This window comes from Bubalus bubalis, chromosome 3 (assembly GCF_019923935.1).
Source record: "Bubalus bubalis isolate 160015118507 breed Murrah chromosome 3, NDDB_SH_1, whole genome shotgun sequence".
In the NCBI taxonomy this organism is placed as follows: domain Eukaryota; kingdom Metazoa; phylum Chordata; class Mammalia; order Artiodactyla; family Bovidae; genus Bubalus; species Bubalus bubalis.
Genome location: NC_059159.1, coordinates 105,994,447 through 106,022,124, shown reverse-complemented (window position 1 = coordinate 106,022,124; position 27,678 = coordinate 105,994,447). Strand labels below are relative to the sequence as shown.

Below are 27,678 nucleotides of genomic sequence, written 5' to 3'. Positions count from 1 at the left end.
TCTGGTAGAAACTGGAAGGAATTCAGCCAGCCAGCAAGGACACATTTCAGGGAGACTTCCTGGGGTTAACAGCAAAGAAAATATTTTGGCCCTCTCCAGAGCCCAAACTCAAACCCCAGAGGGAGCTTAGCACACAGGGTAGGGATGCTGCTGCTGCTGCGTCGATTCAGTCTTGTCGGACTCTGTGCGACCCCATAGATGGCAGCCCACCAGGCTCCCCGGTCCCTGGGATTCTCCAGGCAAGAACACTGGAGTGGGTTGCCAATTCCTTCTCCAATGTAAGAAAGTGAAAAGTGAAAGTGAAAGTGAAGTAGCTCAGTTGTATCCGACTCTTATGCGACCCCATGGACTGCAGCCTACCAGGCTCCTCGGTCCATGGGATTTTCCAGGCAAGAGTACTGGAGTGGGGTGCCATTGCCTTCTCCCAGGATAGGGATAAGGAGGCCTATTTAAGTGACCTGGTAATTTTTTTTTTCTTTTCTTTCCTTAAAATTCAGCCATCTGGACTGAATCTGGAAGTTGCAGCATCATGGAACCTTGATGACATGTGAGAACCCTCTTTGTCACTTGAATGAATCCACCACACTGGATCTGGGCTCTAGGGAACTGAATCTTTTGTGAAATTACTCCATGTCCCTTTCTTTCACTAGTTGATATGTTTGGGTTTTATTATCACATACTTGACTTGGATTTTGATTAGATAAGATCAGTAACGGAAATATGCAGGAGCAGAATATCACCAAGATGTCAAAATCAACACCAAGTTTGTTTGTTTCTTTTTCCTCTCTCCTCTTCTTGTCCTTCTTGGACTTTCTTCATGCCCTTATGATCTGAACCATGAGTCCATCAAATGGTAGTTTACATTTGTTACTGTTTGAGAGAGAACTTGGAAACCAATGAAATTTACTCTTCACTTTAGTCAAGAAACTGGAAGCCCAGGAAAGTGAAACGATTTACCCAATGGGCCCTACCAGGGATGAATTAAATTTTCACCATAGTGCCTGCACCACAAACACTTTGCTTTCCTCTTCTTCTCTACTTGATATTAATAGTTGGACTGTTGGGGAAATATGGAGAGTGATTTGAGTGTGGTTAAAGGCTGTCCTCTAGAAATGTTAAGGGCCAGTATGGGATGGGAGTAGAGGTGAGCAGTTCTCAGGGATAAGGGTTCATGGTCAGGTAAGCATGAGGCCCCCAGGGGCTTCAGGGAGGCCCCCAGCAGGAGCTCAGTGTGCCTCACGATGTGGCAACAAGCAGGACACGCCCACGGGATGGAACCCAGGCCCCACTACAAGCCTGAGCCTATACCTCCCCTGACGGCCATTTGGAATGGGTACTGAGAAGTCATGGACGCCTGCAGTTGCTTCATCTTCTAGAAGCTACTTGACCCCCAAGTGAATTGAGCCACATTTCCCAGCATGGAGGATGGAAGCTGCCTGGGGGTTGGGTCGGGCTGGCTGGCAGATCCTTGGATGTTCTAGGATTGCTTCACACACCCAACATCTAACTCCATTCGCATCCCACAAAGGGCACATTTTTGTTTGTTTGAATGGTGTGAAGACTTTGAGGTAGAGGGGGAGTTATTGTGGACCCTTTGGTCCCACGCAGTCACTGTGGAGCTGCGTGTCTCCTTAGCAAGTCCCATGCACTCTCCAAAACTCAATTTTATTCTCCGTTTGTAAAACGAGGCGGCGTTGACTAAGTGCGTCCCCTTCTGTCATAAATGACTGTTATTTAAACCTTGCTTCCCACGGAGGAGGGATGAGAGCGCAGATCACATTGTCCTTTTTTGTTCAGCATTTTTTCCCTAGACATGCAGAGCAGGGAGCAGGGAAAAGGAGACTTCTAAAGCCTCGCGGAGAACAGTTATCTTCCGCTAGCTGCCTCATCCCCCGGCCCCCTCCTCTTGGCTTCTGACAGGTCATATATTTGATTACGCAAAGCAAATTGGGAAATCGAATCGCCGCAGTCCCATCTGGGATTATTTATTTCGCTGAGTCCACAGCCGGTCGAAGTTGTGAGACGATATAACGTTAAGAGTAGCCTTCCGCGAGAGGAGGTGGATTTGAGGTCGTCTTCTGAAAAGAAACCGGAGCGTTTATCAGCCAAAGCAGAGCTCTTCTGCGATGCTAAGACGGTTCCAAAAACCATTTACCACTCCGGGCGCTGCCGGCAGGTTGACGTCGCGAGGCCGCTCAGGCTGGCGTTACAGCGCAGGCCTCACCTCCCGGCCTGGATGCTGGAAAGTCGGGCGAGGACCCAGGAAATCGGCCTCGTATTTCCCGGCTTCGGGCTCCTTTGGGCTCTCCGCAGGCCAGTGCCTTGAATTCAAATGATAAAACTGAAACAAATAACTCCTAGGTACTGACCGTTTAGTGCGGGCGGGTCACCGTGCCAAGGACTCTGCACCTATGTTTTCCTTTAAGGTTAATTTCACTTTGCAGTTGTGCAAAGTGAGGTGCAGAGGGAGTTAAGGACCCTCCTCGATGTCCCCAGCCAGGGAATCGCAGATCAAGCATTTTAACCCCTGAGGGCCTATTCCCAAACCCGGACTCTCGGCCTCCAAGCTGGTTACCCTAGAGGAGCCTGGACCCAGAAACCCCGCTCCATTCTAGCAGCCGGGGCCTCAGAGAACGCGGCGGGAAGTGGCCGGGCCAGGCTTGGGAAGCTAGGCGTACTGAAGTGGGACCTGAGCTCGCGTGGTGGGCGGCCGGCTGCGATTCTTAGCAAGGAATTAACGGGCGAGCGCGGCCAATTTGAAACATGCTTTTATTTATTTATTTATTTATTTTTTGAGAACAGAAAAGAAAGCCCCTATCATTTTGAAAAAGGGAAACTCCCCGCGCCCCCTTTCTGTCCCCCGCCCAGGTTCCCTTGCTTGACTCGATGTGGGGTAGGGGGAAGTTAGCATTGCGTGTGTCCGAAATTCAAGAGAAAGGAAAGGGGTGCGAGATGAGAGAGAGCTGGAGGAAAGGGAGAGGGAGAAGAAGGGACCCCCAGCGCCGGCCAGCTCAGAAAGAAGACACTCCCAAAGCTACCCCCACCATGGGGGACTGGCGGAGACCGTGGCGGCCCGCAGCTTTGTAATTTACAAGAGAGACGCCGAATTGCACTTTGTAATTTGGTGTTGGTTTACAAGCCAAAAGAACTTCTGTTTCTTCGCCTAATAGATCTGCAGTCAGGGCCTGACCCCTTTTCAGAGAGGGCCCTGGGGAAAGGAGCTGGGTTCCTGGCGCCCTCGCCTGTCAGTCAAGTTTGGGAGACACTAGGTGGCCGGGCCCCCTGGGGCTGCAAGGGCGGCCGCCCGCTGGCCAAATAACGTTTATTAAACTCCCATAGTGTGAAAATTGTCCTCTTTATTACAACGGGCCAAAGATGGACATTCTTCCCATTTTGCAGATAAGGCAACTGAGGCCCAGGGATATAATTAACCAAATCAGGTAATGGATGGAACAACCAACAACCAGCCCAGGCTCTCTCACTCCTGCTGCCTCTGTATATTTAGTTTACTAACCAGTTTGTGCAGTCCAGATAATTTCTGATTTAATATTAGAGTTCCTCAGGTTTTCCTAAACCCCTCCTAAGATAAAAACTTATCCACTCCCACACCATCTCACCTCTCAGCAATTGGAGGGATCTTGATCTTCTTGGGGAGCTCAGGGTCAGGGAATGGAGTGTAATTCAACGGGATCACGATTACAGTTGCTTGCCCCCAAAGTACCACAGGTGGGGTGCAAAGAGAATAGGACAGGTTGGTGAAGGTACCTGGAGGTGGGTGGGGAAGTCCGGAGGAAGCAATAGGGCTGTAGTGTAGGTTTTTAATGCGGGAGGAAGGATGGGGGCCTGCGTGCAGTGGAGGGAATGGTCCAGGACCCACCCACCTGGATCCAGAGAACTCCACCCCTCCAGAAAATTCTCGGGCTCTGCTTTCCCCAAATCTACCCAGATGCGGCGCAGGGAAAGGCACAGCGGGCTCAGACTTCTGAGGGCCTCGCACTTTCCGTACGCTTTCAGGAGCTGCCTTCATGGTCCTCAGGTGACCCCTCCTCCCAACTCCAATCCCTTGTCCTGGTTTCAGCCCGCACGGTTTACTGTTCACAAATCCCACGTGTTTCCTCCTTGTGTAGCAGCTTTTACAACTCGAACTAGTTCAAGGGCTGCCCGTCTTGTTTATTTTCTGTTTAGGAAACAGCAGATCCCGCCCCCTTTCCCCTTTCACTCAGTCTTGGTTCCCCTTGCCCTCAATCGAGTTACCCGAAATTTGCAAACTTTTTTTGTGCCTTCCGTCTCTTAGGGTAACCACTAGTTTAGCAAACCTACTTTCTTAATTTTGTTTTTTAATATTTAAAACAACTAGCGAAGGGCTAATGATTTCCTGTCCTCCGCCCCCTCCCGCGGTAAAAGCACTAAATTAAATAAAAACCCAGTCGGCCAACTGCTTGCCCACGCAGCCAGCAGTGTTGGAAGTTTGTAGTTCGTTAGCATGTCTCGGTAGAAGCAATGAAAAGGCTGTTTGCTGCTGCTGCTGCTGCTAAGTCGCTTCAGTCGTGTCCGACTCTGTGCGACCCCATAGACGGCAGCCCACCAGGCTACCCCACCCTGGGATTCTCCAGGCAAGAACACTGGAGTGGGTTGCCATTTCCTTCTCCAATGCATGAAAGTGAAGGTGAAGTCAGTCAGTGGTTTTCTACTCTTAGCAACCCCATGGACAGCAGCCTACCAGGCTCCTCGGCCCATGGGATTTTCCAGGCAAGAGTACTGGAGTGGGGTGCTATTGCTACAAAGGTAAAAACGTAGCTAAAGGGGAGACGCAGAAGGGCAGGTACTAAAATCAGAAGCCGCGCAGGGAAATAAAAAACACGAAACCATTGTGAGTTTTTCTGGCTTGAAACGAAGGGCTTCTCGAAGTTTGAGACTTCAGAACAGAGGCAGACCTAGGACCTTGCATACCAGTCCATTTCCCTCCCACTGCGTGACCCAGGGCTCCTCTTTGAACTTCAGTTTCATCATTGGGAAAAACGGGACAAATAACACACTTCTGCGCTCAAGAATTCAAACTCTCTAACATGGTGAATAAATGCGCACTGATGAGTGTAAGAAACTACGCAAAAGGTTAAGAATCACAGTGTTTCTAGATGGTGCCAAACAGGAGTCTGCTTGGCTCTTTGTCCTGTGTTTGAGCGGACACAGCTCCCATGTCACCCTCCGAAATGCCAAGAGGGACTGAGCAGCCGACAGCAATAACAGAACTGTTTCTCTACTTCCTTCGCTGGGCAAGGAAAGCGGCTCGAGAGAGAAGAACCCGCACAGAGAGAAATCCCAGTGCCTGGTAACTAGGGAAGAACTTTCCGCATCGCCAGAGGATTTGGAATACCTGCGCCTTCAGCACATCGCGTTAGTTTCACAGTAGTCTTTCCTAAGCTGCCTCGTTCCCATCTATTCGAGCTTGGTTAATTCTGCCTGCCTGTCTACCTGCTCAGCTGCTCTGTCGTGTCCGTCTCTTTGCGACCCGCTAGGCTCCTCTGTCCATGGGATTCTCCAAGCAAGAACACTGGAGTGGGTTGCCATGCCTTCCTCCAGGGGATCGTCCCGACCCAGGGATCAAACCCACGTCTCTTGAGTCTCCAGCATTAGCAAGCAGGTTCTTTACCACTAGCGGTTAACTTCTAACTTTCAGTAATTTCCTTTGTTTAACAAATATCTGTAGCGGGCCTACTATGTGTTCAGTGCACAGGCATTCAGTTTTCTAATCTTCTAAACCAATCCTAAGAAGCAATGATTATTTAAAGGTATAACTAGAAAAGTGTCCAAGTGATTTTATATTTAGTTCAAGAGATAAAATGCAGCGTTGAATTAGAAGACTAATTCCCTTTTTCAGGATGTCAGAAACGTAACCGTTATGAAAACATAACGTAAGAGATTTACGAAGGAGCCCTTTTCCCTCTTATAAATACATTCACGAATACCAAAAAGTTCTCTTTAAAAGGCGGTTTCGTTTAAAAAAAAATGCTTAGAGTGAATATATTGTACTTAGATCTCTTAATGGCACGTATATCCGTTCTCTCCCAAATCAACTCATAGGAATTCATATAGAAAAATATAAGTGACTTGGTGACCTGCCTGTCTCACGGGCGTGGTGAAAGTTAACGAGGAACCACTTTTCACCTTGAGGATGAGTGCGCTAGCCCCCAAAGTATCTGCAGGTCATTATGTCCTCTTAAGCCGGCGCTGGGGTGCGAGGTAACCATTGATTTATTCTTGCAGGAGAAAGTAGGATGCCTCCGTGCGCTTCTCTTATTTCCGCTCCTATTTCTTATTTCCGCTCCTAACACTGGGTTAATGATTGAGTCGCAGACACACTGGTGATGCTGATGACTTAAATTTTTCTGAAAGCTGCCTTGTCGTCTGTTACTTTCTCTTGAGGACAACGTGATTTGTAAGACTGTTGTCTGCTTATTTTCTAGCCCACGAGATAAATGGCAACTTCGCTCCCGCCGGCGCCGTCACACTTCGGTTTTAACCTCGGGACAGACTTCCCGGCTGCACCGAAGGCCGCCAGGAAGGATTCTGGCGGAGCGCGGCGGGAGGGGCGCGGCGGTTGCGAGGAGGCGGGGAGCGCCGGGCCGAAGCTCCTCGGCCAATCAGCGTGCACACCGCCTGACAACCGGCCAATCAGCGGGCACAGAGCTCGGGGGCCCAAGCGGATAATACTAGGAAAGGGAGCCGAGGCTGGCGACTTCAGCCAGGGGCAGTGCGCTGTTCGCTGCTGCTTGCACCCGCCCGTCCGCGCGTTCCGGGAACTCGAGATCGAAACCTGGTCAGGACGACCCAACCTTCCAGTTCAGCTAAGGTCAGAGAAAGCCAGAAGCAGCCTCAGCGAGGTGAAGCGCCTGGCTGCTGAGGAATGATCAGAGTCCGGGATGTGCGGAGCTTGGTCGCTAAGAATTTGACTCACTTTCTCCATGCTCCTTCTCTTCCACTCCTCATCCACTGGACTCCGGGCCTCCAGCTGTCAGCCCCAGATTTCGTGACAGGGTGTGGCTACCCCGATTTCTGTTTGCAAGCCCTGCCAGCAGCCCAAGAGCAAGGTCCCAAGTCTGGATTTCTTTTGCCTAGGCTGCTTAGCCTTGGCCTCAGAGTCTTGGTGAGTTGATGTGATGTTGCTGGGGTGGGCAAAGGGCGTGAATCATCTTTCCCTACCTTTCCTATTCTACTTGTATGTCTTGTCTTTAAGTGCAAATCATGAACGATGTACACAGAGCCCGCCTGGCTTAGTGCTGCGCGGCTGAAACACTGCTGATGCTGGACGGGTGTCTGCAGCTCTGTGCTCAATGTCCCCATGGGACTCTATTGGCAGCAAAACAACTTTGATTTTTAGTTGATTAAATCTGGAGTATCCTGGGGTGGGAGGAGTGTGCTGGGGTGTGGGGTGGGTTTGGGGAGGATAAGAGAATCTCTCCAAGCCCGACAGGTGTAGGAGGATGACAGGTGTGTGGGAATTGTGGGTGGTACCTCGCAGGGTCCAAAGGTCCCTTGTGATCTGCAAGAAAACAGTTCTTCCATGGACATTTTTATATTCATCATGGCTATACTAGTTGGATATGGCAAAGCCTGACTAGTGACCAAGGCCGTGGTAGTTGAACACGCTATCTTTACCCAGGGACTTGTCCCAAAAGCGTGTGTGTGTAAAGCCAGAGAGGGCTGGTGTTCACAGAGCACTTAGAATGCACAGATAGGAACCTTGTTGGGATGGGGAACCGTGAGGGGGCCTAAAGATACAAGAAATAAATGCTCGTGTGGTCTGGATGTGAAGGACGTGTAGAGAAGTGGGCTTCTCAAGAGGTCGGAGGCAGGCAGACCAGGCGCTCTGGGCCCCAAGCCTGGGGACGGTGCCTGACTGCGGTCGGTCGGTGGGTCTTTGGGTGTTTTCCTGTCTCTCCAGAGTGCAGGCCACTGAGCATAGGCCCGGGCGAGGCGTGGTGCGCCATGGCGGACGGGCAGCCGGGTCCCGCCGTGGACTGGGAGATCGACGTGGAGAGCCTGGAGCTGGAGGAGGACAGCCGCGGGGCACCGCCGCCAACGCCGCCCGGGCCTAGCCCGCCGCCTGCCTACGAGGACGACGACGACGCGGAGGACGAGGACGACATCGACGCGGAGGACGAGGGAGACGGGGAGGAGGCGGCCTCATCTCCAGGGGTGCCGGGGCGGCCGGAGCGGCAGGTAGCCCTGGCGCCAAGGCCGCCCACGGCGCCGCAGGCCTCGCAGGCGCCCGCCGGGCCCCCGGAGCGCGGCGCAAACGCGGGCGGCGGCGCGGAGCCGCGCAAGCTCAGTCGCACGCCCAAGTGCGCGCGCTGCCGCAACCACGGCGTGGTGTCCTGCCTCAAGGGCCACAAGCGCTTCTGCCGCTGGCGTGACTGCCAGTGCGCCAACTGCCTGCTGGTGGTGGAGCGGCAGCGCGTCATGGCCGCCCAGGTGGCGCTCCGGAGGCAGCAGGCCACGGAGGTGCGTACCTGCCAGCCGGCTCGCCCCCTCCCGGGTGTTTCGGGCCGCGGTGGGGGTCGGGAGTCGGGGAGGCGGGTAACGCACACTCTCCGGCCCGGGTCTTCGAGGCGCCTGGCCCTGCCTCAGAAGGATATGAGGACACCTCTGCCCACGCTGGCCTGCGGTGTCGGGAGGCAGGAAGCCATGGCCATCGCTGGGGAACTTGGCAGAAAAGATTTTGTGTGAAGAAGCAGGCAGAGAGGTCTTGAAAATGGTTTAGTTCTTTTGGGGACATTATGGGACATAATTTTATTTCGATTTTCTATATTTTATTGTTTATTTTGGTGATGTTGGGAAGCGGAGGACAGAGGCCGATGCAGCTCCCTAAGTCCATGGGCATATTACCCAGCTGATCGAGAAAAAGAACCACCCAGCACGTAGAGCTCACAGCACTTCCGCAGTCATGGGCCACTTAGGAAAGTGCTGCCTATTTATGTGTGTGTCAGTCGTGTCCTACTCTGCGACCCCACGGACTGTAGTCCACCAGGCTTCTCTGTCCAGGGGGTTTTCCCGGCAGAATACTGGAGTGGGTTGCCGTTTCTTACAAATGAGAGCAAAAGTGACGTGGGAATTCTGAAGAGACATCTGACTTCGAGGAGAACTACCTAAGAACCAGTTGACAGATCTCTGCCGCCAGCGCGGGGCTATGGCTGTGAGGAGAGCCTGAATCTTCTTTAAGGGAAAGGGTCTTCTTGAACCTGGGCCTGGGACTGTGTGTTTCTTGTGTCCCTGTGCAAGCGCGCTCCGAAGAGAGCGGGCAGCTCCCACTTGGGGGTGGATGGAGAATTTTTGATACTACTTTTTGGCGAGAAGGGGCCGGGGAGTGGACCACAGGCAGGCCTTGGGCAGTGATCCTCATGGGAAGCCTCCCAAAGGCCCTAGAGAGCGCGGCGCGCTGGGCTCCAGAGGTGCCTGGGCCGCGGCGCGGCCTCCTCGGGTGTCCCGCGTGTTGCAAGGCGGGCTCTGCGTTCGCTCGCGCTCCCCGCGGCTTGCGGGCGGGGACGCGGGTGGGGAAGGGCCCGGAATTCCACCTACCGGGCGGTGACAAAGGGTGCGCCCGACTCTGGTTGTGCTCACCTTCGGGTGCCTAGTGAACAGCTTGGAGTTTTGGGCAGACCTGAAAACTTTGGACTTTTCCGCGTCAACTCTCTGTACCGGATCCCATCAGCCCTGCTTCGAGGAGAAACCTGCTCCACATCTCTGACCAACGTCGGGTGCCCTGCAGCGTCTTTGGCCCTAGGCTGGGCTCCGAGGTTACAGCGGTTCGCCGCAGCTCTGTTTTAGGGCCCGGCTCCTACCATCTCATCCACTGTGGATTTCACGTCCTCCCTGGCTGTCCCTCCACTTCTGAATGTGGACTATGTCTGGATGACTCTCGAAAAGTGGCCCCAGGGAAAGCCCGGGCCCTTGCCCTACAATTGGAGGGTTCGGACAGAGCATCTAGCTCATTGTGCTGGAACTAAGGGGTGCTGATATTAATTTGTTTAGAATCATCTTTACATGGGATGGGAAAATAAATACATTTAGAACGAGGAAGATTACTCATTCCTCTCTCTTCTCTTACACTCCCCCCCACCTCCCCAGGGCTCTATTGATTATGTTTCTTGTATTTACAGGACAAGAAGGGGCTTTCCGGGAAACAGAATAATTTCGAGCGCAAAGCAGTGTATCAGAGGCAAGTCAGGGCACCCAGTTTGCTGGCCAAAAGCATTTTAGAAGGTAAAGCAACGCAGAATTATCCTTTAGCCTTTTAAACTGTGTTCTCAGTGATTCTCATTATTCAGGCACATGGCATTTTCACTTATCTGTGAAGGAGCAATCTGAGGGGGAATTGCTTTTTATTGGAAAGTTTGGGTTTGGGAAGGAAATCAGGATTTGGGAAAATTAATCTCACATACCTCCTTTTTTTCACTGGTAATTTTGTTTTCTGCCTAGTAGTTAATGGGTTAACATGGAGTACATGTGAAATTTGCCCTAGTGTGAGGGATGTACAGATACATTGCCAAGTGATCCCAGAGCAGATGTCCTGGAAGGAAATAAATTAAAAGAAAAGAAATCTTTAGTTTCATTTGGAACCAAATAGAATGAGTCAAGTGAGTTTAACAGCTACCCACTGCCTTTACTCTGGGCAATCCAGCCTTTAATCCCTCTCTTTTTAATTGTACTCCTTTTCTCTCTGGAGTATCTACTTAAATTGCAGTTATTCCACGCTTCATTTTGCCATATTGACAGTTTATAGATTGTAGAATGTGGAAAAAGTTTTGAATCACACAAGAGAAGTGGAGGTTGAATTTGAACAGAGTGATGTCTCTCCGTGTGTTTGTTTTCTCTAAAGCTTGGGAATATATTACTTTTTCTTACAATACTACTAATTTTTAAAAATGGTTCAGTTTGGGTATGGAATTTATTTATTGATATAATAATATATTGACTGTCTCTCACCATTTAAAGAAAGGGAAAGTTTATATTTGCTCTAATTGCTGCCATTTCATAAGGCTCAGGTTGAAAAGCAGGTTTTTTTTTTTTTTTTTTTTTTTTTTTTTAAAGTAGGCATTTGAATTGTTTTTCCTATGTGGCTTCTGAATTGAGTTGTTTCTGGACAGGTTTTAAAGTTTGTTCATGTCTCACCCTGCGCTGTATACTTCTGACCTTAGAATGGCTTCTCATGCATTCAAAATGAATTTGGTTACAAACTGGGTAAACAGATTTATAACCATAGGGACCACACTGATAAATTGAAATTGTGCCAAAGCAACTTGAGAAGTGGGAGGACGAAATGGAATAGAAAATCCAAGTAAATAACTTTCTGGCAAGAGCTCACCATAGAAATGTACACATTCATTTTCAAATTATATTTTATTTGCAAATGAGTATGATGGGTTTGTCACTATGTAAACACAAACATCACAAATGAATCCTTCAAACAGACTTGACAGTGGCGAGTGATTGGGGCTGATGAAATACTCCAAGTATTTTATGCTGCCAGGAATTCTATTTATGTTTTATACTAATCTTTGTTTTTTACTTTATCCCTATTTATAAGATGTATAATGACTTAATCTATGTTCTAGTGATTGCTTGTTCAACCATTTTGGTATCTGGCCAACGTGATTAGTACTGGTGAAAAATGTTTTAGATCAGTTATTTTCCGTATAGCAGGGGGTACTCTGGCCTTTGTTTGTACTGGTAGTCAGAGGTGGGGGTAGGGGCCCGGTTAAATTGTTCACTGCCGAGTCTCTTTAGTTAACAGCTCTTTTCAATTTTCTATGCTTTTCTGTTTCCTTAAGTCTTTCCTCTTTTTCTCCTCACTAATCTTCTTTAACTTTCTCTTTTTCCCTAGTTCTCCTTGGATTATTCTGCAACTGTAACAATGTGTACATAATGAGCCAACTTTAGAAAATAAAAGTGACATCAGCTCTAGGTATAGATATCTTTTTTTAAATAATGGAAAAAGGTGACATGGATAGTAATAAAGAATTGATTGAAGCAAGCTGAGCAGCCTTGTCTTCTTAATATATAGGAGCCTGGGGAGAATATTAAAATTTCAACCAGTCAGGTATGCCTGTCAAAATAAACAAACCTATCATAACAACAACAACAACAACAAAAAGTTACAGTATGGATATTCTTCCCTGGGAAGGGATTCATTTTAAATTGAACCCATACTTTTGCTTTCTGTATAAAAATATTAGTAATATGGAATTGTACATAACTGTTGTGCTGATATGTATTGTTTCTGTTGCCTTCTGGATTTCCAGATTTTTCCTTGTTAGATGTTAATCTCTGTCATGTGCAATGCTTACTTATTTTAGGCTATCGCCCCATTCCACCAGAGACTTATGTGGGAGGGAGTTTACCTCTACCTCCCCCTGTAAGTGACCGGATGAGGAAAAGGCGGGCCTTTGCTGATAAAGAGTTGGAGAACATTATGCTGGAGAGAGAATATAAAGAGAGGGAGATGTTGGAAGCTTCCCAAGCTGCTGCCTTATTCCTGCCCAACCGCATGGTGCACGGTTCTGAGTACAGCTCCTACAAAAGTGCCTACAGCCCCACCCCAGTGGAACCACCAAGCAAAGACTTCTGCAATTTTTTGCCCACCTGCCTTGATCTCACCATGCAGTATTCAGGCTCTGGGAATATGGAACTAATTTCTTCCAATGTCAGCGTGGCCACGACTTACAGACAGTATCCCCTATCCTCGAGACTTTTAGTTTGGCCCAAGTGTGGCCCCATTAGTGACACCCTCCTCTACCAGCAGTGCCTGCTGAACACTACCACGTCAGTTCAGGCCCTGAAGCCTGGGACCAGCTGGGACTTGAAGGGAGTACGACTGCAGGATGGACTTGGAGCAGATCATGACATGATGCCACCGAAATTGGAAGGCTCTCTGGTGCTGCCTCACACTCCTGAGGGCCACATCTTAAGAAGTGACCTTCAGGGTCACCAGGCCCTCCCGGAGAGGTCTGCGTTCTCCCCACCCCGACGGAATTTCTCGCCTGTTGTTGACACGGACACCCTGGCAGCTCAAGGGCACGTCTTAACCAAGATCAGCAAAGAAAGCACCAGGCACCCTCTGCCACTTAAACATAATCCATTCCACTCATTATTCCAACAAACTCATAATGACAAATCAGGTCCCGAGTTGAAAACATCATCTGTCAAAGAGGCCTTTGAAGAGGCCCCTAAGAAACCCAGGGAGTGTTTAGTCAAGGAGAACCAGAAATACACATTTACAATAGATAGATGTGCAAAAGACCTTTTTGTAGCCAAACAAGTCGGAACAAAACTCTCAGTGAATGAACCCCTGTCATTTTCTGTTGAGTCTATTCTTAAGAGGCCTTCATCTGCCATCACTCATGTCTCTCAGTGAAAGGCTGCTTAAATGGAAAGCTGGATTTGCTGCCGTCTCAGAGGATTCTTACCAGTCACTAATTTTTTTAAAGATAGAAGTTGTATAAAGAAATTTCTAATGTAAATGATGATGATTAAAAAAATTCTGTATATTCTTATGCATGTACTTTACCTTACCACATAAATATATTTAAAGATGGAAATTGCTTATGTGCAAATTTTCAGGCTTTACATACCATTTCAAAAAGCAATAAAATTGACACTGTTTTCTAAAAGACCCAGAATTTGCTTAAGTAAATAGTTTCTCTGTCTAGGTAAAAAAGCAGTGTCCATGAAATGTGTTCTTTATTTTTCTGTGATTCTGTGTATTTTCAGGTGCTCTTAATGGTTTCTGGGAGCCATAGGGGAACACTTATAATGCCTTAGTTGTGCATTTTGGAGGTCATCTAAGTGTAGGTATTTAAGACTGAGGCAAAAATAGCTAAGGAGAACATAAGGAAGATTTAGTTTATAGAATCTTCATTTCATGTGATTGGACAAAGTAGAATTAATTTGAAGGGAAATGAAGTTTAATATCATTTATATGACACAGGTTCTTGGCATGGGTCCCAGTTTCCTTTGCTGATGGGCCTCAGGCTTCCTTTCTAGGTTGAACATTCATTCTGTGATTTTTTAGGTTGCTGGAAGCCACAGAGCAGGTTCCCCTGCACATGGTGAACCCCAACTCAGCTCTGCGTTACTTTGTTCTTTCCTGGGATCTGGTGACAGCAGGCATTTAGCAGCAGACCTCGTCACAACTCGCAGCTGATCTGGGATTCTCAGCTTCATGTGTCCCACATTTTTGCCAGTGTCAAAGGTGTAGCTTTCAGTGTAGCTCTCTTCTGAGATAAAAACATTTTGTCTTCAAACTGCTTCAGCAGACAGTTGCTGAAGCCTGCAGATGTTTATCACAACATAAGGGTGGCTTCTTGTTTCTTACAACTTTCTCCCTGTTTTTAAGTTGTTATCCCCTTGTTTTGTTCAACAAAATGTTATCTGTTGTTCTATAAGATTGATAAAATGTCAGTAGGGCATTTATTAAAGTATGAAATTCATCCTTGAAGACTTCACCTGTGGACCTGGAATCAAGTACTAAGATGTTATGGTCATTTCAAACAATCAAGAGCCAAATCCACCTCTAATTTTGCCATGGAGTGAGGTTTTTACTTTCAACTCTGCTCTCATTGGGTAACAGGAACGCTAGGTGGGCATATGGCATGTGCCAAGACATTCAGTAGTTTGAAGAATTTTTCACTCTGAAAAACATTAAAAATTATTTAAGAATGATTTTCTTGCTACTTATAAGCTCATATAAGGCTCAAGGGGTTCTCTGGATTGTTGCTTAAAATCAACAGCAGTTGCAAAAACAAGCCAGACTGTAGATTGATTTTCAGTTTGTACTTGTAAAATAACACTTGATTTAGTTGAGTCAGATTTTCTTATTTTTACTGTTGCAAGAGCCAGAGTGAATGGAAGTACGCCAGAAAAAAAGAAAATGAAAGCAGGTGGCGATCCCAATAACTGTTGAAGATTCTCATTAAGTGCAAAGTGTTTTCCAGTCATGAAGTCCTGGTGTCAGAGACAGAATCTTGCACTGCAGTTGCCCCTCTGCCCCCACCCCCAGTCATCTTCGTTTTATCTTTACAGTTACTAATTGTTTTCCTCCTATTAGGAATTTATTCTTCATATTAAGTATAAGGGCTTCCCTGATGGCTCAGCAGGTAAAGAATCTGCCTGCAATGCAGGAGACACAGGAGATGTAGAATCGATTGCCGGGTGGGGAAGATCCCCTGGAGGAAGTAATGGAAACCCACTCCAGTAATTTTGCTTGAAAAATCCCATGAACAAAGGAGCCTGGCCAATTACAGTCCAAAGGGTTGCAAAGAATAGGACACGATTGAGACTGATGCACACACACATTGAGTGTAAACTTAGCATCAAAACTAACTGCTGCAGAGGTAACAGGGGAAATCACATTAGAAAAACCACATAAAAAATCCCATTGAGAAGGCTTTCTCAATCCACACATGGATTTTTCTCTTTTTCTTACCACATTTTAGTATTGGGAATATATATATATATATATGTCAAATTTTTTATCCTTTTGTGTTCATTGGACATTTGAGCATATATTTTCTGACCTCTCTGTATATCATTTTAATCTCATTAAGCGAATCCAGTTGGGTGTGAATATTAGTAGTTTTCCTCACATTGCCAGTGACCAAAATTTCACTGTTTTGAACATTTATGAGGGTCAGTACTTTCTTTGGTGAATATATTACTCTACCATGCATTAATTCTGCTGTAATGATGAGTTCTTGGAATTTCACATCTACCATCAGCCACTCAGTGAGAGCTTTGTGCTTGGCACTTTGCTTCTTTTAATCTTTTCTCTTCTGTAAAAGCTAGTATTTGGCTATATACAGTCTTCAGAGAATACTACCTTCAACAAATTGAATAAAAATTTCAGTTTAAGTATTTTTTATGTTCAAAACAATAAATGGATTTGGCTTTAATCATTTTTAAGAACTTAAGGAATAGCAAAACATGGACCTTTCCCTCAATTTGACTCAACAGTACAATAATGCACTTTAATAACCTATTTTCCTTCCATCTCAATGGATCAAGCAGTTCTGAATCCTTTACAACAGTGGTTCTCAAGCTTTAATGCATGATGAGTCACCTGGGAATCTTGATAAATGCACATTCTGATTCTGTAGGTCTGGAATGGGCCTGAGCTTCTGCATTTCTAACATTCCTCCCAGGGCCTGCCTGTGTTGCTGTCTTTAGACCACACTTTGAATAGCAAATGTTTACATTTCTATTATTTTAATACACATTTAACACACTCTTCTGTGTATGTTAGGTTCTAATGCAATAGAGTCATTATGAATTAACATTGGGTTAGCCAAAAAGTTCATTTGGGTTTTTCTGTAACGATGAATTATTAAAAAAAATTTCCCTCCAAACCCATAGAATATCTGACATCAAGAGTGAATATTAATGTAAACTATGGACTTTGGGTGATTATGATGTGACAGTGAAGATTCATGAGTTAAACTTTCCACGCTAGTGGGGATATTGATAAGGGGGAGGTTATACATGTGTTGGGGAAGGGGGAACATGGGAGATCTCTGTACTGTCCCCTCAATTTTGCCATGTCGGTTACGAAAGTTCCCTCTCTTTCTGACCCTTTGATGGCAGAAGTAGAAGACCTAGGCAAAGTCATGAAGCAAACAAGTTGCTTCTGTTTTCCCTTTTTTTTTAATGCCTAGATATTCTTTCAATTTGGTTAAAAAGTAATATGTATTTGCAATTGTGATAAAATACACATAGCATAAAAATCACTATCTTAACCATTTTTAAGTACACAGTCAGTGGTATTTAAGAATATTCACATTATGTACAACCATAACCGCCATCCCTCTCCAGAACTCTTCTCGCAAAACTGAAACCCTTTTACCCCCTAAACAATAATAACTCCTTGCTCCCCACAGCCCTTGACAAACTCCGTTCTCCTTTTATTTATTTATTTATGGCTGTGCTGAGTCTTCCTTGCTTTTGCGTGGGGCTTTTCTCTAGTTGTGGTAAGCAGGGGCTCCTGTCTAGTTGGGGTGTGTGGGCCTCTCATTGTGGTGACTTCTGTTGCAGAGCACAGGCTTTCTAGTGCTCAGGCTTCAGTTGTGATGCATGGGCACAGTAGTTGCTGGACTCTAGAGCACAGGCTCAGTAGTTGTGGCACACTTGTTTAGTTGCCCTTCAGCATGTGAGATCTTCCCAGAACAGGAATTACACCAGTGTCTCCTGCACTGGCAGGCGGAGTCTTAAACACTGAGCCACCAGTGAATTTGACTATTCTAGGTACCTCATATAAGTGGAGACATAATGTATTTGTCCTTTTGTGACTGACTGGTTTATTTCACTTAGAATATTGTCTTCAAGTTTTATTCATGTTGTAGCATATGTCAGAATTTCCTTCCTTTGTAAGACAGTAGTATCTGTTGCGTGTGTATGCCACATTTTCTTTATCCTTTGATCTGTTGATGAACACTTGGGTTGCTTCAATGCTGCTGTAAACGTGGGTGTGTAGCTATCTCTTCCCCTAGTCCCCACTTCCTGATTTCACTTTCCAGCTTCAAGAACTCCGTTTTCTCAAGTGTACACCCGTCCCACATGGTTTTCCTGTCTCCTAGCGAGTGAACCATCTTCATTCCTCACCAAGTTAGCTCTGCTTTGCCCAGAGAGGCTCCAGTGTCAGTCATGTACCTTTTAATGTGAGTTTAAGTGAGTGTGTTATCACATCATCTTCATTTAAAAGCTTAATTCTAATTGTAGACTGAAAGACTTGCATTAACTTGTATTAAGAAACTTTCTGGAATGTCTTCTGGAAAGTCTCAGCAGTGCTAAAGAGCAAAGAAATGGCTGAAGGTCAGGATGAAGTAAGAAAAGGAGAGTCTGCAATTCCCTGTAGAATAATAAAGACATCACTTCATTTTGAGGCTGGATTTTCAATTGGGACTAGAATTCTACTAGCCATCCTGATTTTATTTATTTTTGGATTAACTTTCTTTGTTCCTATTCTAGGTCTGTAAGCTTAGGCTTATTTCTTAATAAGCCCTAGGGCTGTTAGTTTTTGATATGGCTGGATTCTGCAGTTTGTACACTTTGGTTTGTGGCACCCACTTATATTTATTTTAATGCTTGTACCAAGCTTTTATCGTACTCTACCATCCTTAGTTATGTTGTTTTTTACCTTGTTATATCTGAACATGTTTAGAGTATGTGGTTATTCATGGAATTCAGTTTAATGAACATCGACTAAGAACTTTTTGTATGCCAGATACATGCTGATAAGTGGGCCTATATTATTTAGGTTCTTTTAAGTAGAAAAAAGAACCCAGAAGACTACTTGTTTTTTTTTTTTCTTTTTTTTTAAATAAAATTTTATTTTAAAGAGAAGGACATAAGGAGGATGGAAATCTTGGCACTTAGCAGGTCTCCTAAAGACTGGGACATGGTCGGAACACTAAAAGTTGGTTCAGTCCAGGTCTGGCAACCTTGCTTCCTTGTTGTTCCCTTGGCAATTACTGTGTGACCTAGGGAAAGTAACTGAAAGTGCTAGTTGCCTATTCAATATCTACTCTCCTCTCCTTTAGTGACAGAGCCCTCGATTTATTTGGACTGGTGACAAGCCCAGCTAAAAGTCTGCATTTCCAGGCTGATTTGCATCTAGGTGTGGCAACCCACTCTAGTATTCTTGCCTGGAGAATCCCATGGAAAGAGGAGCCTGGCGGGCTCCAGTCCATGGGTCAGAAGAGTTGGACGTGACTGAGAGGCTTAGCACGCATGCACGTGGCTGTTGTGACACGGGTGGACAGCCATGGGTAGACTGCAGGGTATCGAACAGGGACGGAAACCACAAGGAGGAGCACATTTGGATTTTTTCTGTTTTGCATTCTTTATTCCTGGAATTTGGAAGAATCCTGTAGCACGTGATGACATTTAGGTTGGCAGCCATGTTCAAAGGAGGCTGAAGCAGAGAAATCAAAAAAGTCTAGATGCCTGTTTCTTTAGAGGATCTGCTATAGCAGCCCTCGATTGCTTTCCTCTGTTCATTTTTTATGGGAGATACCATGTGCATGAGCTGTTGTCACTGGCTCATGGTTACAAACAGCTGAATGTAATCCCTTTTGATAAAGTGGGGAGGGTTCCTCCATTCTGATGAAGCATCTGCTGGGTGTGCCTGCTTGCCTGCTTTTCCTCTGTTCCCACTCTCTTTTCTCTAATTTTCCTTCCCTTCTTTACTATTGCCTCTACGTGCATCTTTTGGCTTCTTTCTCTGCTATTGTTCCATCATACTGTAACTCCTTCCTCCATACCAAGAGTAGGATCCGATGAGTTCAGCTAATTCCTGTTGTCTTCTTTCATCCAAGCCTTACAGGTAAGGTACTTGGACTTGGTCTCCATGGGGAGTCCTGTGGTATAAGCCATGGTGCTCTCATTAGGAAACCTCTCACTGGCTATAGGGGGCTCTTGGAATATTAATATACTATATCCCCTTACAAATTAGTTAAAAATACGAATAAGACATGGTCCCTGCACCCTAAGGGCTCAGAGCCTACTGGAGCAGAAGCATACATATGCTTAGTGGGCTTTTTGTTTTGTTTTGTTCTTTACAAAAATCCAACTCTAAGTCAGATGACAGTGATAAAAGAGCTAACTTATGTTCTTCATTTTTGTCTGAAACTTTTCATGCATTATTTCATTTAATTCACACAAAGTTTAACTTGTGAAGTAGATATAATTGTTATCCTCACTTTACATGTAAGAACACAGGCTTAGAGAAGTGAAGTAGCCTGCCCAGGATCACACACTGGGGACTTGACTGTGTAGGGAAGAATCCCAGGTCACTGGAATTTCAGAGTGTACTCTTAACCTGCATCTTATGCAACCTCACAGAAATGAAACGAAGCTCCTTTTCATGCCCATATCTTGGTGTATGAGGACAGAGAGGTGGGAGATGTGAGTTCCAATTCATGCTTCCTCTTTCTGTCCTTTTACTTCTCAGATTTTGTTTCCATCTGTAAAACAAGGGTTGGTGAAATGGGCCTGAAAGACTTGGCTGTTGAAAGGCAGAGTTTGAATCCTGGTGGACCACATGCTTGTCACGTGGAAAGAAGACTCAACAGAACCCCTGAGCTGTGGTGGCTCTGGCTGGTCTATTCATCCTGGGCTCCATCTGTAGTGTTAATCCTCTGGAAAGAGACTCTTTAAAATCCACTTTATGTGGAATAAAACTAAATTGTCCAGGGGGACATCTGAAGCATGAACCAGAGGATATGTTTAAGAAGCTTACCCTGATGCTGAAAAGCCTCCAACAGGAAACAGACATGGCTCATAGTCACTAAGTCAGCGCTAGTCTACTTTTTATATGGCATTTCTCTTCCTTTCTCCACTCACTTAAATGACCATATTCTTAATATGAACCTGTTCCCTTAGATTGCTTGCAGGAGGCAGCATGGCAAACTGGAATGCATACAGGCTTGGAGTTAGGTTAAAGCAATTTAAAATCTAGCTCATCCTTGGCCAGTCATCTCACTTTTCTGAACTTCCTCTTTTCCTTCTGTGCAGTGGAGACAATAACATCAGAATTGTTCAGAGGATTAGGTAGTTTAATGTGTATAAAGGGCTTGATCCAAATCAAGTTGCTCTCCCTACCTTTGACCCGTGATATTCCCTAGAAGGTATTTCTCTGCACCAAGAGTCTGTAACTTCAAACAGTCTACAAGAATTACATGGTTTTAAAGACTAATTATTAAGATGGAAAAATTTAGCCTCAAGATTCTACAGAACTGTAGACTATGTCATTTAATTTTATAACATAATAAACATTTTATTATAGCATGTGTATAATAAAATAAATAAATTCTGTAATAAAATATAATAAATGCTATAATAAAAATGAGCCATTTTGTACCCACTCATAATATGGACTTCTTTTCTAGATTTTAAACTATTAAAAAAATAGGTGAAGAATGTACATGGTGCAAGACTACAAAGGATATACACTGTAAAGTAAGCTCCTGAATCCCCTCTTCAGAATCAACTGCTATTGCTCATTCATTACATATCTTTCCAGAGATAATCTATGAACACAGATGCGTGAATGGGAGATGACATGTGCAGAGTTCTGCACTTTGTCTTTAGTACTGTATCCTGGGACACATTCCATGCCAATTCATGTTGAGCTGCTTTAATGTTGACTTAATGTAGACTCTGTGTCTTGAACTAGATTCTCAGAGATGACCTTCTCAGATGGTATAGAGTCCGCCTGCAATGCAGGAGGCCCAGGTTCAACCCATGGGTCGGGAAGATCCCCTGGAGAAGGGCATGGCTACCCACTCCAGTATTCTTGCCTGGAGAATTCCATGGACAGAGGAGCCTAGCTGGCTACAGTCCCTGGGGTTGCAAAGAGTTGGACACCACTGAGCGACTAACACACAGTATAGTCCACTCTCTATATCCGTGGATTTCACATTCACAGTTTCAACCAATGAGCTGCCATTCAGTTGAATTAGTGAATGCAGGACCCTCAGTACTGAGGGGTGACTGTATTCATTGTACTGCACCATTATATCTACAGGATTTGAGCTTCACAAATTTTGGTATCTGTCAGGGTTCTCAGAACCAATCTCCCCATCCATTCCCTTTGTATACAGAGAGAGAGGCCTGTGCAAACTTTCACTGTGTAGAGGAGGACACTGGCTTACAGGAGTGTGAACTGTTCAAGGTTGCAGATCCCTTAATTTTCATTCTGGTGAGGTTTCCTTGTCACCAAGCTGTGGATGAGTATAGGTGTGTGCACAGACGTGTGTGAGCACACTGGCCAGTGAGTTAGCTAATACCTACTACTTGTGACATGGTACCTTTCATTTAAAAGTTATAACAAGCCTTTCATTTAAAAGTCATAACAAGAGATACAGACACAAATGAGGAGAGTGAGCTTAAGTAAAGAATCTGTTCAAGGTTTTTGGTTCTCTCAGGCTCTAAAATCCATACCCTTTGGCACTGCACCCAACTTTCTCTCTCCTTCTTAGAGGTGAGAGTTTCAGGAAAGTGGGGACAAAGGATGCAAAGTGGTGTAAAGTGATTAGATTTTGATTAAATGTGAAGTACTTCTCTGGTGGCTCAGACGGTAAAGAATCTGCCTGCAACGTCGGAGACCTGAGTTCAATCCCTGGGTTGGGAAGATCCCCTGGAGGAGGGCATGGCTACCCACGCCAGTATTCTTGTCTGGAGAATCCTCATGGACAGATGAGCCTGGTGGGCTACAGTTCAGGGGTCACAAAGAGCTGGACACGACTGAGCGACTAAGTGTGCACACACATACTTCCAGTAAAACAAATGACTTTGTTGAATCTTGAGGGAAAGGCACATTGTGTTGTATTGGCAGAGGTGAGGGTGGCTGGGAAGATGGGTCGTTAGGAAGTGTGGGTCAAAGTTGCCTGCAGGTGTGGTGAGGGCATCACAGCTTCATGATGACAGCCCAGTCTGTAGGCTCTCTCAGAATGACACCACTAAGTGACATCTTGTTTGTAAGAACCAAACCTGTCAGCCAACTTGGTCAGCATCCCACTTCCTTCTTTTAAACCATGGCATGTGTTGCCCAGTTTCATTTCCCTCTTTCCCCTGGAATGTGCTCCCTTATCAGACTTGGAAGACAAAATCATTCGAGCTACCTTCACTCACAGTGAAAACACCACTGTATTTGTCATTTAGGTTATAGGTTTAGATTCCTGCAAGGCCTGTCTTGCAGCACTGAATCACAGTGAATCCTAAGGCTGTGTCCATGACAGTGGATTGTGAACAGTAGATGACATAGTAATGTGGCCACAGCCATGCTGGCTGGCTGCCTCCGGCCAGGATCTGCCTTTTTCTGGCAAGTTGAAAAGCACTCCCTGCTCACAGGTAGTGTCATAAATGTTTCCTCCCTATTTTGCATTGAATATGTGCGTGTATGTGAGTGTATGTATAATCTTTTTTTCTTTCCTCTTTTATTCCCTTATCATGTAGCATAAAATGTATTAATTTTATATCAGTATTTAAATATTATTACTTAATATTTTATTATTTATTATTATTTTACATCATAGTTTATAAGTTATGGGATACAATGAAGAGTAAACATGACTTAAGGACTTTACCTCCGGTTTGTTCTGAGGTGGAGGTTACTGTGACTTCAGCCTACACAAGATAGTTATATCATGTTAGGCAGAATTATTACCTTATTACTGTTTTATTTAAAGATCAAGTATGGTTTAAAGAGATGCATGTGGATGCCAATTTGACAAAGGGTTAATCTTACCATGTGATCTTGGTGGGGCGCAGTGTGCCCAAGATTAAACATAATTTTTGGTGTGTCTGAGAGGGTGCTTCCCAATGAGATCAGCATTTGAGTCGGAGGACTCTGTAAAGTAGACTGCTCTCCCCACTGGGGATGGGCATTGTCCAGTCCATCGAGGGCCCAAATAGAATGACAGACAGAGGAAGGAAGAATGAGTCCCTTTTTCCAGCCTCACTGCATGAACTCAGACATCTTATCTCATCTTCTGCCTTTGGACTGAGGTTTACACTTGGCTCTCCTGGTTTTCAGGCATATGGACTCATACTGAATTATGCCATTGGCTGTTCTGGGTCTCCAGCTTGCAGATGGAAAGAATTTCATCCTCCATAATCTCATGAATCAGTTCCTCATCACTCACAACTCTTGTAGCTTTCCCACTGAAAACTCATGGGGTTGGAGTTTGTAAATTTAACTCCAGAGCTCTGCTTGCCTTTTGGTGCACCTGCTACCAGGCAGTGGTGATTAGTTATGGTCTCATGGATCAGATAGATACTGAGGAAACATGGATTGGCATGCTTTTCCATCCAGCTAGGGGAACTAAGGGAACATGCTTCATAAACCTCTTATTGGGATGTACATACTTTTTGTATAATTTTGTGCAAGATAACGAATATTCTATGCCTTTCTGTTCTTGTCCATAAAGTGGAATTACTTACATATATGTCATCAGGTTGTCACACAGATTTAAATTAGGTCTTGTATTGTGTGCACTCAATAAGTATATGCTAACTTCGGATAATTATTATATCGATGTTCATAGTTTTGCAAAAATGGATTTTCCTGGCAGCTATATTCTGTGTTCTAACCTGTCTTTTTTATTTGTAGGAAAGCCTTTTAGCTTACAGCCTACCTTTGTGATCAAGAAAGATTTTTAGAATGTGGATGTTCATAACCAATAGGTTCCCAGATCACTGCCAGACATAGTGCTGATTTTTAAACAAGTTGTATTTTCCTAGACTATACTATTTTGAAACACTTAACCAGAATCCAACACTCTTTCTGAGAAGGTAAAGGATGCAATTTTTTCATAATTCATTGCTATAAAAACATGGATACTTATGAGCAAAGAATAATTCAGTTTTTTTCAGTATCTAATTTTCTGATAATGAAGTAATGACTGAAAATGGCTTATACTCAAGGTGAAGCCTACTGAGGATGAGAATGCCAGATATTAGATGTTGCCAAATCAGGACAGGATAGAAATGTACCTCTTTCCAGACTCTTACTGTAATCCTTAGGTCTTTTATTCGCAGGAGACCTAAACCCTAAATAATACAGAATAAACTAGGACACTGAAATGAAGGTAGGGGCAGGGGTATTTGAAAGGCATATTCATGATTCATTTATGCTTGTTCTCAAAATTCAATGTATCTTGAATAATTTTGATAGTGTATCCTGCAGATTTAGGGCATCAAAAAAAGAAAGTTTTTTGATGTAGACTAGATTTTGGGTTTGCAGAAATACCGCTGCCCTCCATAAACTGATATGTGCCTGGGAGAAGAATATCCACTCACCAGCTCCTGCTGACAGGACTGTATACTGGGTGTTGTGTTAGAATACTTTGTGTTGCAAGTGACAGAAATCTAACCCTTAAGCATTTAGTTTAAACAGAAATGAAGAATATTTGAAATACAGGGGTTTCTTATATAATTGAAGAAGGGTTTATAAATAAAATCTCAAAAGAAGCAAGGAAATGTTCAGGCTTCCCTTCAGGAACAACTGGAACTGGGACATTTATCTCTGTACCGGATTCTCTCATGTCTAACATCTATCATTGCTTCTTCTTGCGGTATTCTTCCTTCATTCGCTCTCATTGCAGACCAAGTCCCTCCCAAGCGTCATATTTCATAGCTTTCACCCCTGAGAATACTGAATTCCTACCTTTGTTCCATTTAAAAGTCCTGGGAAAGAACTCTGATTGGTCAGGCTTGGGTAAAGTACCAACCTTGGACCAATCAACCCTAGCCAGGAAGATGAAGAGATAGGGCCTAGGCATTGCTACCAGAGACCAGAAGAGAGACTCCTGAGTCAAGTAGACCCCATTTGGTACCAACCACAGTTTGCTAGTCCTAGGTCTCTTTAGGTGCTCAGGCATCTCTTCATTTCCTGAAAAAATCCTGTATACTTGGTATGTTCCTATGCTGAAATCCAGGTATGGAAATCTGGAGGAACTCTGGATGATGTACCTGCAGACCACATAATAATCTCTGGCCCAGGGGAAAAGATCCTCTTGGCCATAGGATAAAGATGTAGAGAAATTTCTCACACCACACACCCTAAAGGAACACACATTTCTTAGAGCCGGGGTGAACATGAGCACTTTGGCATTTTCTTTTCCCCATAAAAAGACGTATCAAACCACTAACACATTCATTTCCCTAACTTCCTTTGCAAAGGCTCATCCTACCTCCCCGTCTTTGAAATACTCAGTGGAGACACTCACTGGTTTGATATCACAAATAATTTTTTCTTTGGGATGAAGGTGTTTGCTGAGGCAGCAGATTTCCCTGCTTGATTCTTTATTTGTGCATGAAAATACAATAGGTCTGCAGTTTTAATCCTGGACCAGAAAGAACATAAAACATGTTTGATCTCTGGTTCGTGATGGAGCTCCTTAGATCTTGGATAGATTACTTCTGAATAGGTGCCCTTTGCTCAGAATTCCAGCGAGTACTCCAGGGCAAAGATAAACTGTGTCTCCAGAGATGAAAGGACAGTTATTTTTCCACAAAACCTCATAAATCAGTTTTGATATTGTTTTTGTTTGATTTGACTTTTTTTTCAGGCACAACATTAGGGCTGTTCGATCCGTTTAATTGAAAATATTTGTATAGAGTCCTGGGTTTTCTATTGTGATGAAAAGTGTTACCTCAAGAAACGAGCTGATAAATTGCAAGGCAAAGTGAAATGAACATCCACCCAGCAACAGGGTCTGAGAGTCCAACATCTGATTGTACTTAGTGAGGAGGAAACTTGAAAAAAAATCAACCACTTTCATTTCTTGCTTCTTTTATCCTTAAGCTCAGCAATAAACTAGCACTCTTTGGTTAAAAAGTCAAGGGAACAGATGTATCATACTGGTGCTTCAGCATGTATATTTCAAGCGGAGCAGGTAAAGTATGCGAATGCCTCTCAACCCTTAGTGGGGAGAGCCTCAAGGAGCATGTGCCACGCTGCTGTCAGTCACCAGGGCACATCCCTGAAATTATAGCTCCTCTAGTTAGCTGGGGAGAGGGAAATGGCAACCCACTCCAGTACTCTTGCCTGGAAAATCCCATGGACAGAGCAGCCTGGTAGGCTGCAGTCCATGGGGTTGCTAAGAGTTGGACACGACTGAGCGACTTCACTTTCACTTTTCACTTTCATGCATTGGAGAAGGAAATGGCAACCCACTCCAGTGTTCTTGCCTGGAGAATCCCAGGGACGGGGGAGCCTGGTGGGCTACCGTCTATGGGGTCGCGCAGAGTCGGATACGACTGAAGCGACTTAGCAGCAGCAGCAGCAGCAATTCGCTGGAGCTTGGTACAAAGGGTTGCACTTCTGGAGGCTGGCTGCTTATTTCACAGAGAGGAAGTAAGTGGTTGTCCTGTACAGAGCTGAAACACCGACATTTGACAACTGGTAGGTCACAAGTGGAGCCTGGAAACGATACTGTTGAAAACTAGGGACAAACCTCAGAGGCAGTTTAAAAAGGCACTGAGTGCAAGGTCTTGCATTCTGTCCCGGAAGACCTGGGTTGTGTTCCACCCGGCCCTTGCTAGTCAGAGGAAGTTATTTAGTTTCTGCTCCTAAAAACTGGGCCTATCTGTGTTTGCCTCGGAGAACTTTTAGGATGAATGACAGTGCGTGCGTCTGTGTTCGGTCTCTCAGTCCTGTCCACCTCTTTGTGACCCTTTTGGACTGAAACCTATCAGACTCCTCTGTCCATGGGATTTTCCAGGCAAGAAAGCTGGAATGGATAGCCATTTCCTCCTCCAGCGGATCTTCCTGACCTGGGGATCAAACCCGCCATTCCTGTGGCTCTGACAGTGCAGGTGGATTCTTTACCTCCTGAGCCTACTGAATAACAGTAGTGTGCATAAAATGATTTTCTTATGCTCTAGTGTAGAGTGTATTTTTTTTTTAATTAGAATTCATTACATATAAGAAAGGCTTCATTCAACTTTTTAAATTCAAAAGCTGGAATGGACCTTTGAAACGATCTGGTTCGACTTCCTCATTTTGAGAGACTTCCTGATTTTGAGGCAGTGGCTTTTCCCAGGAAAGGATGGGCATAATAGGCTGGAAAAGGCACATGTTTCAGCCTTAGCATGGTGCTCCTGCTAAACCATGCTACTGTCAGA

General features: G+C 45.0%; 1 protein-coding gene across 8 annotated transcripts in view; it reads left to right on the top strand.

The window, feature by feature from the left end:
- The first annotated feature begins 5,219 nt into the window (after positions 1-5,219).
- Positions 5,220-27,678, top strand: part of DMRT2 (doublesex and mab-3 related transcription factor 2) — a 40,929-nt gene continuing 18,470 nt past the window's right edge. For 2 of the 8 annotated variants that reach the window (XM_025281577.2, XR_003108181.2), the window contains exons 1-2: positions 7,151-8,502; positions 10,158-10,260. In XM_025281577.2, the coding sequence (XP_025137362.2) occupies positions 7,789-8,502; positions 10,158-10,260 (817 nt within the window). In that variant the 5' untranslated portion in view covers positions 7,151-7,788. The other 6 variants (XM_044939917.2, XM_006044470.3, XM_025281576.2 and 3 more) reach the window with 6 other exon arrangements.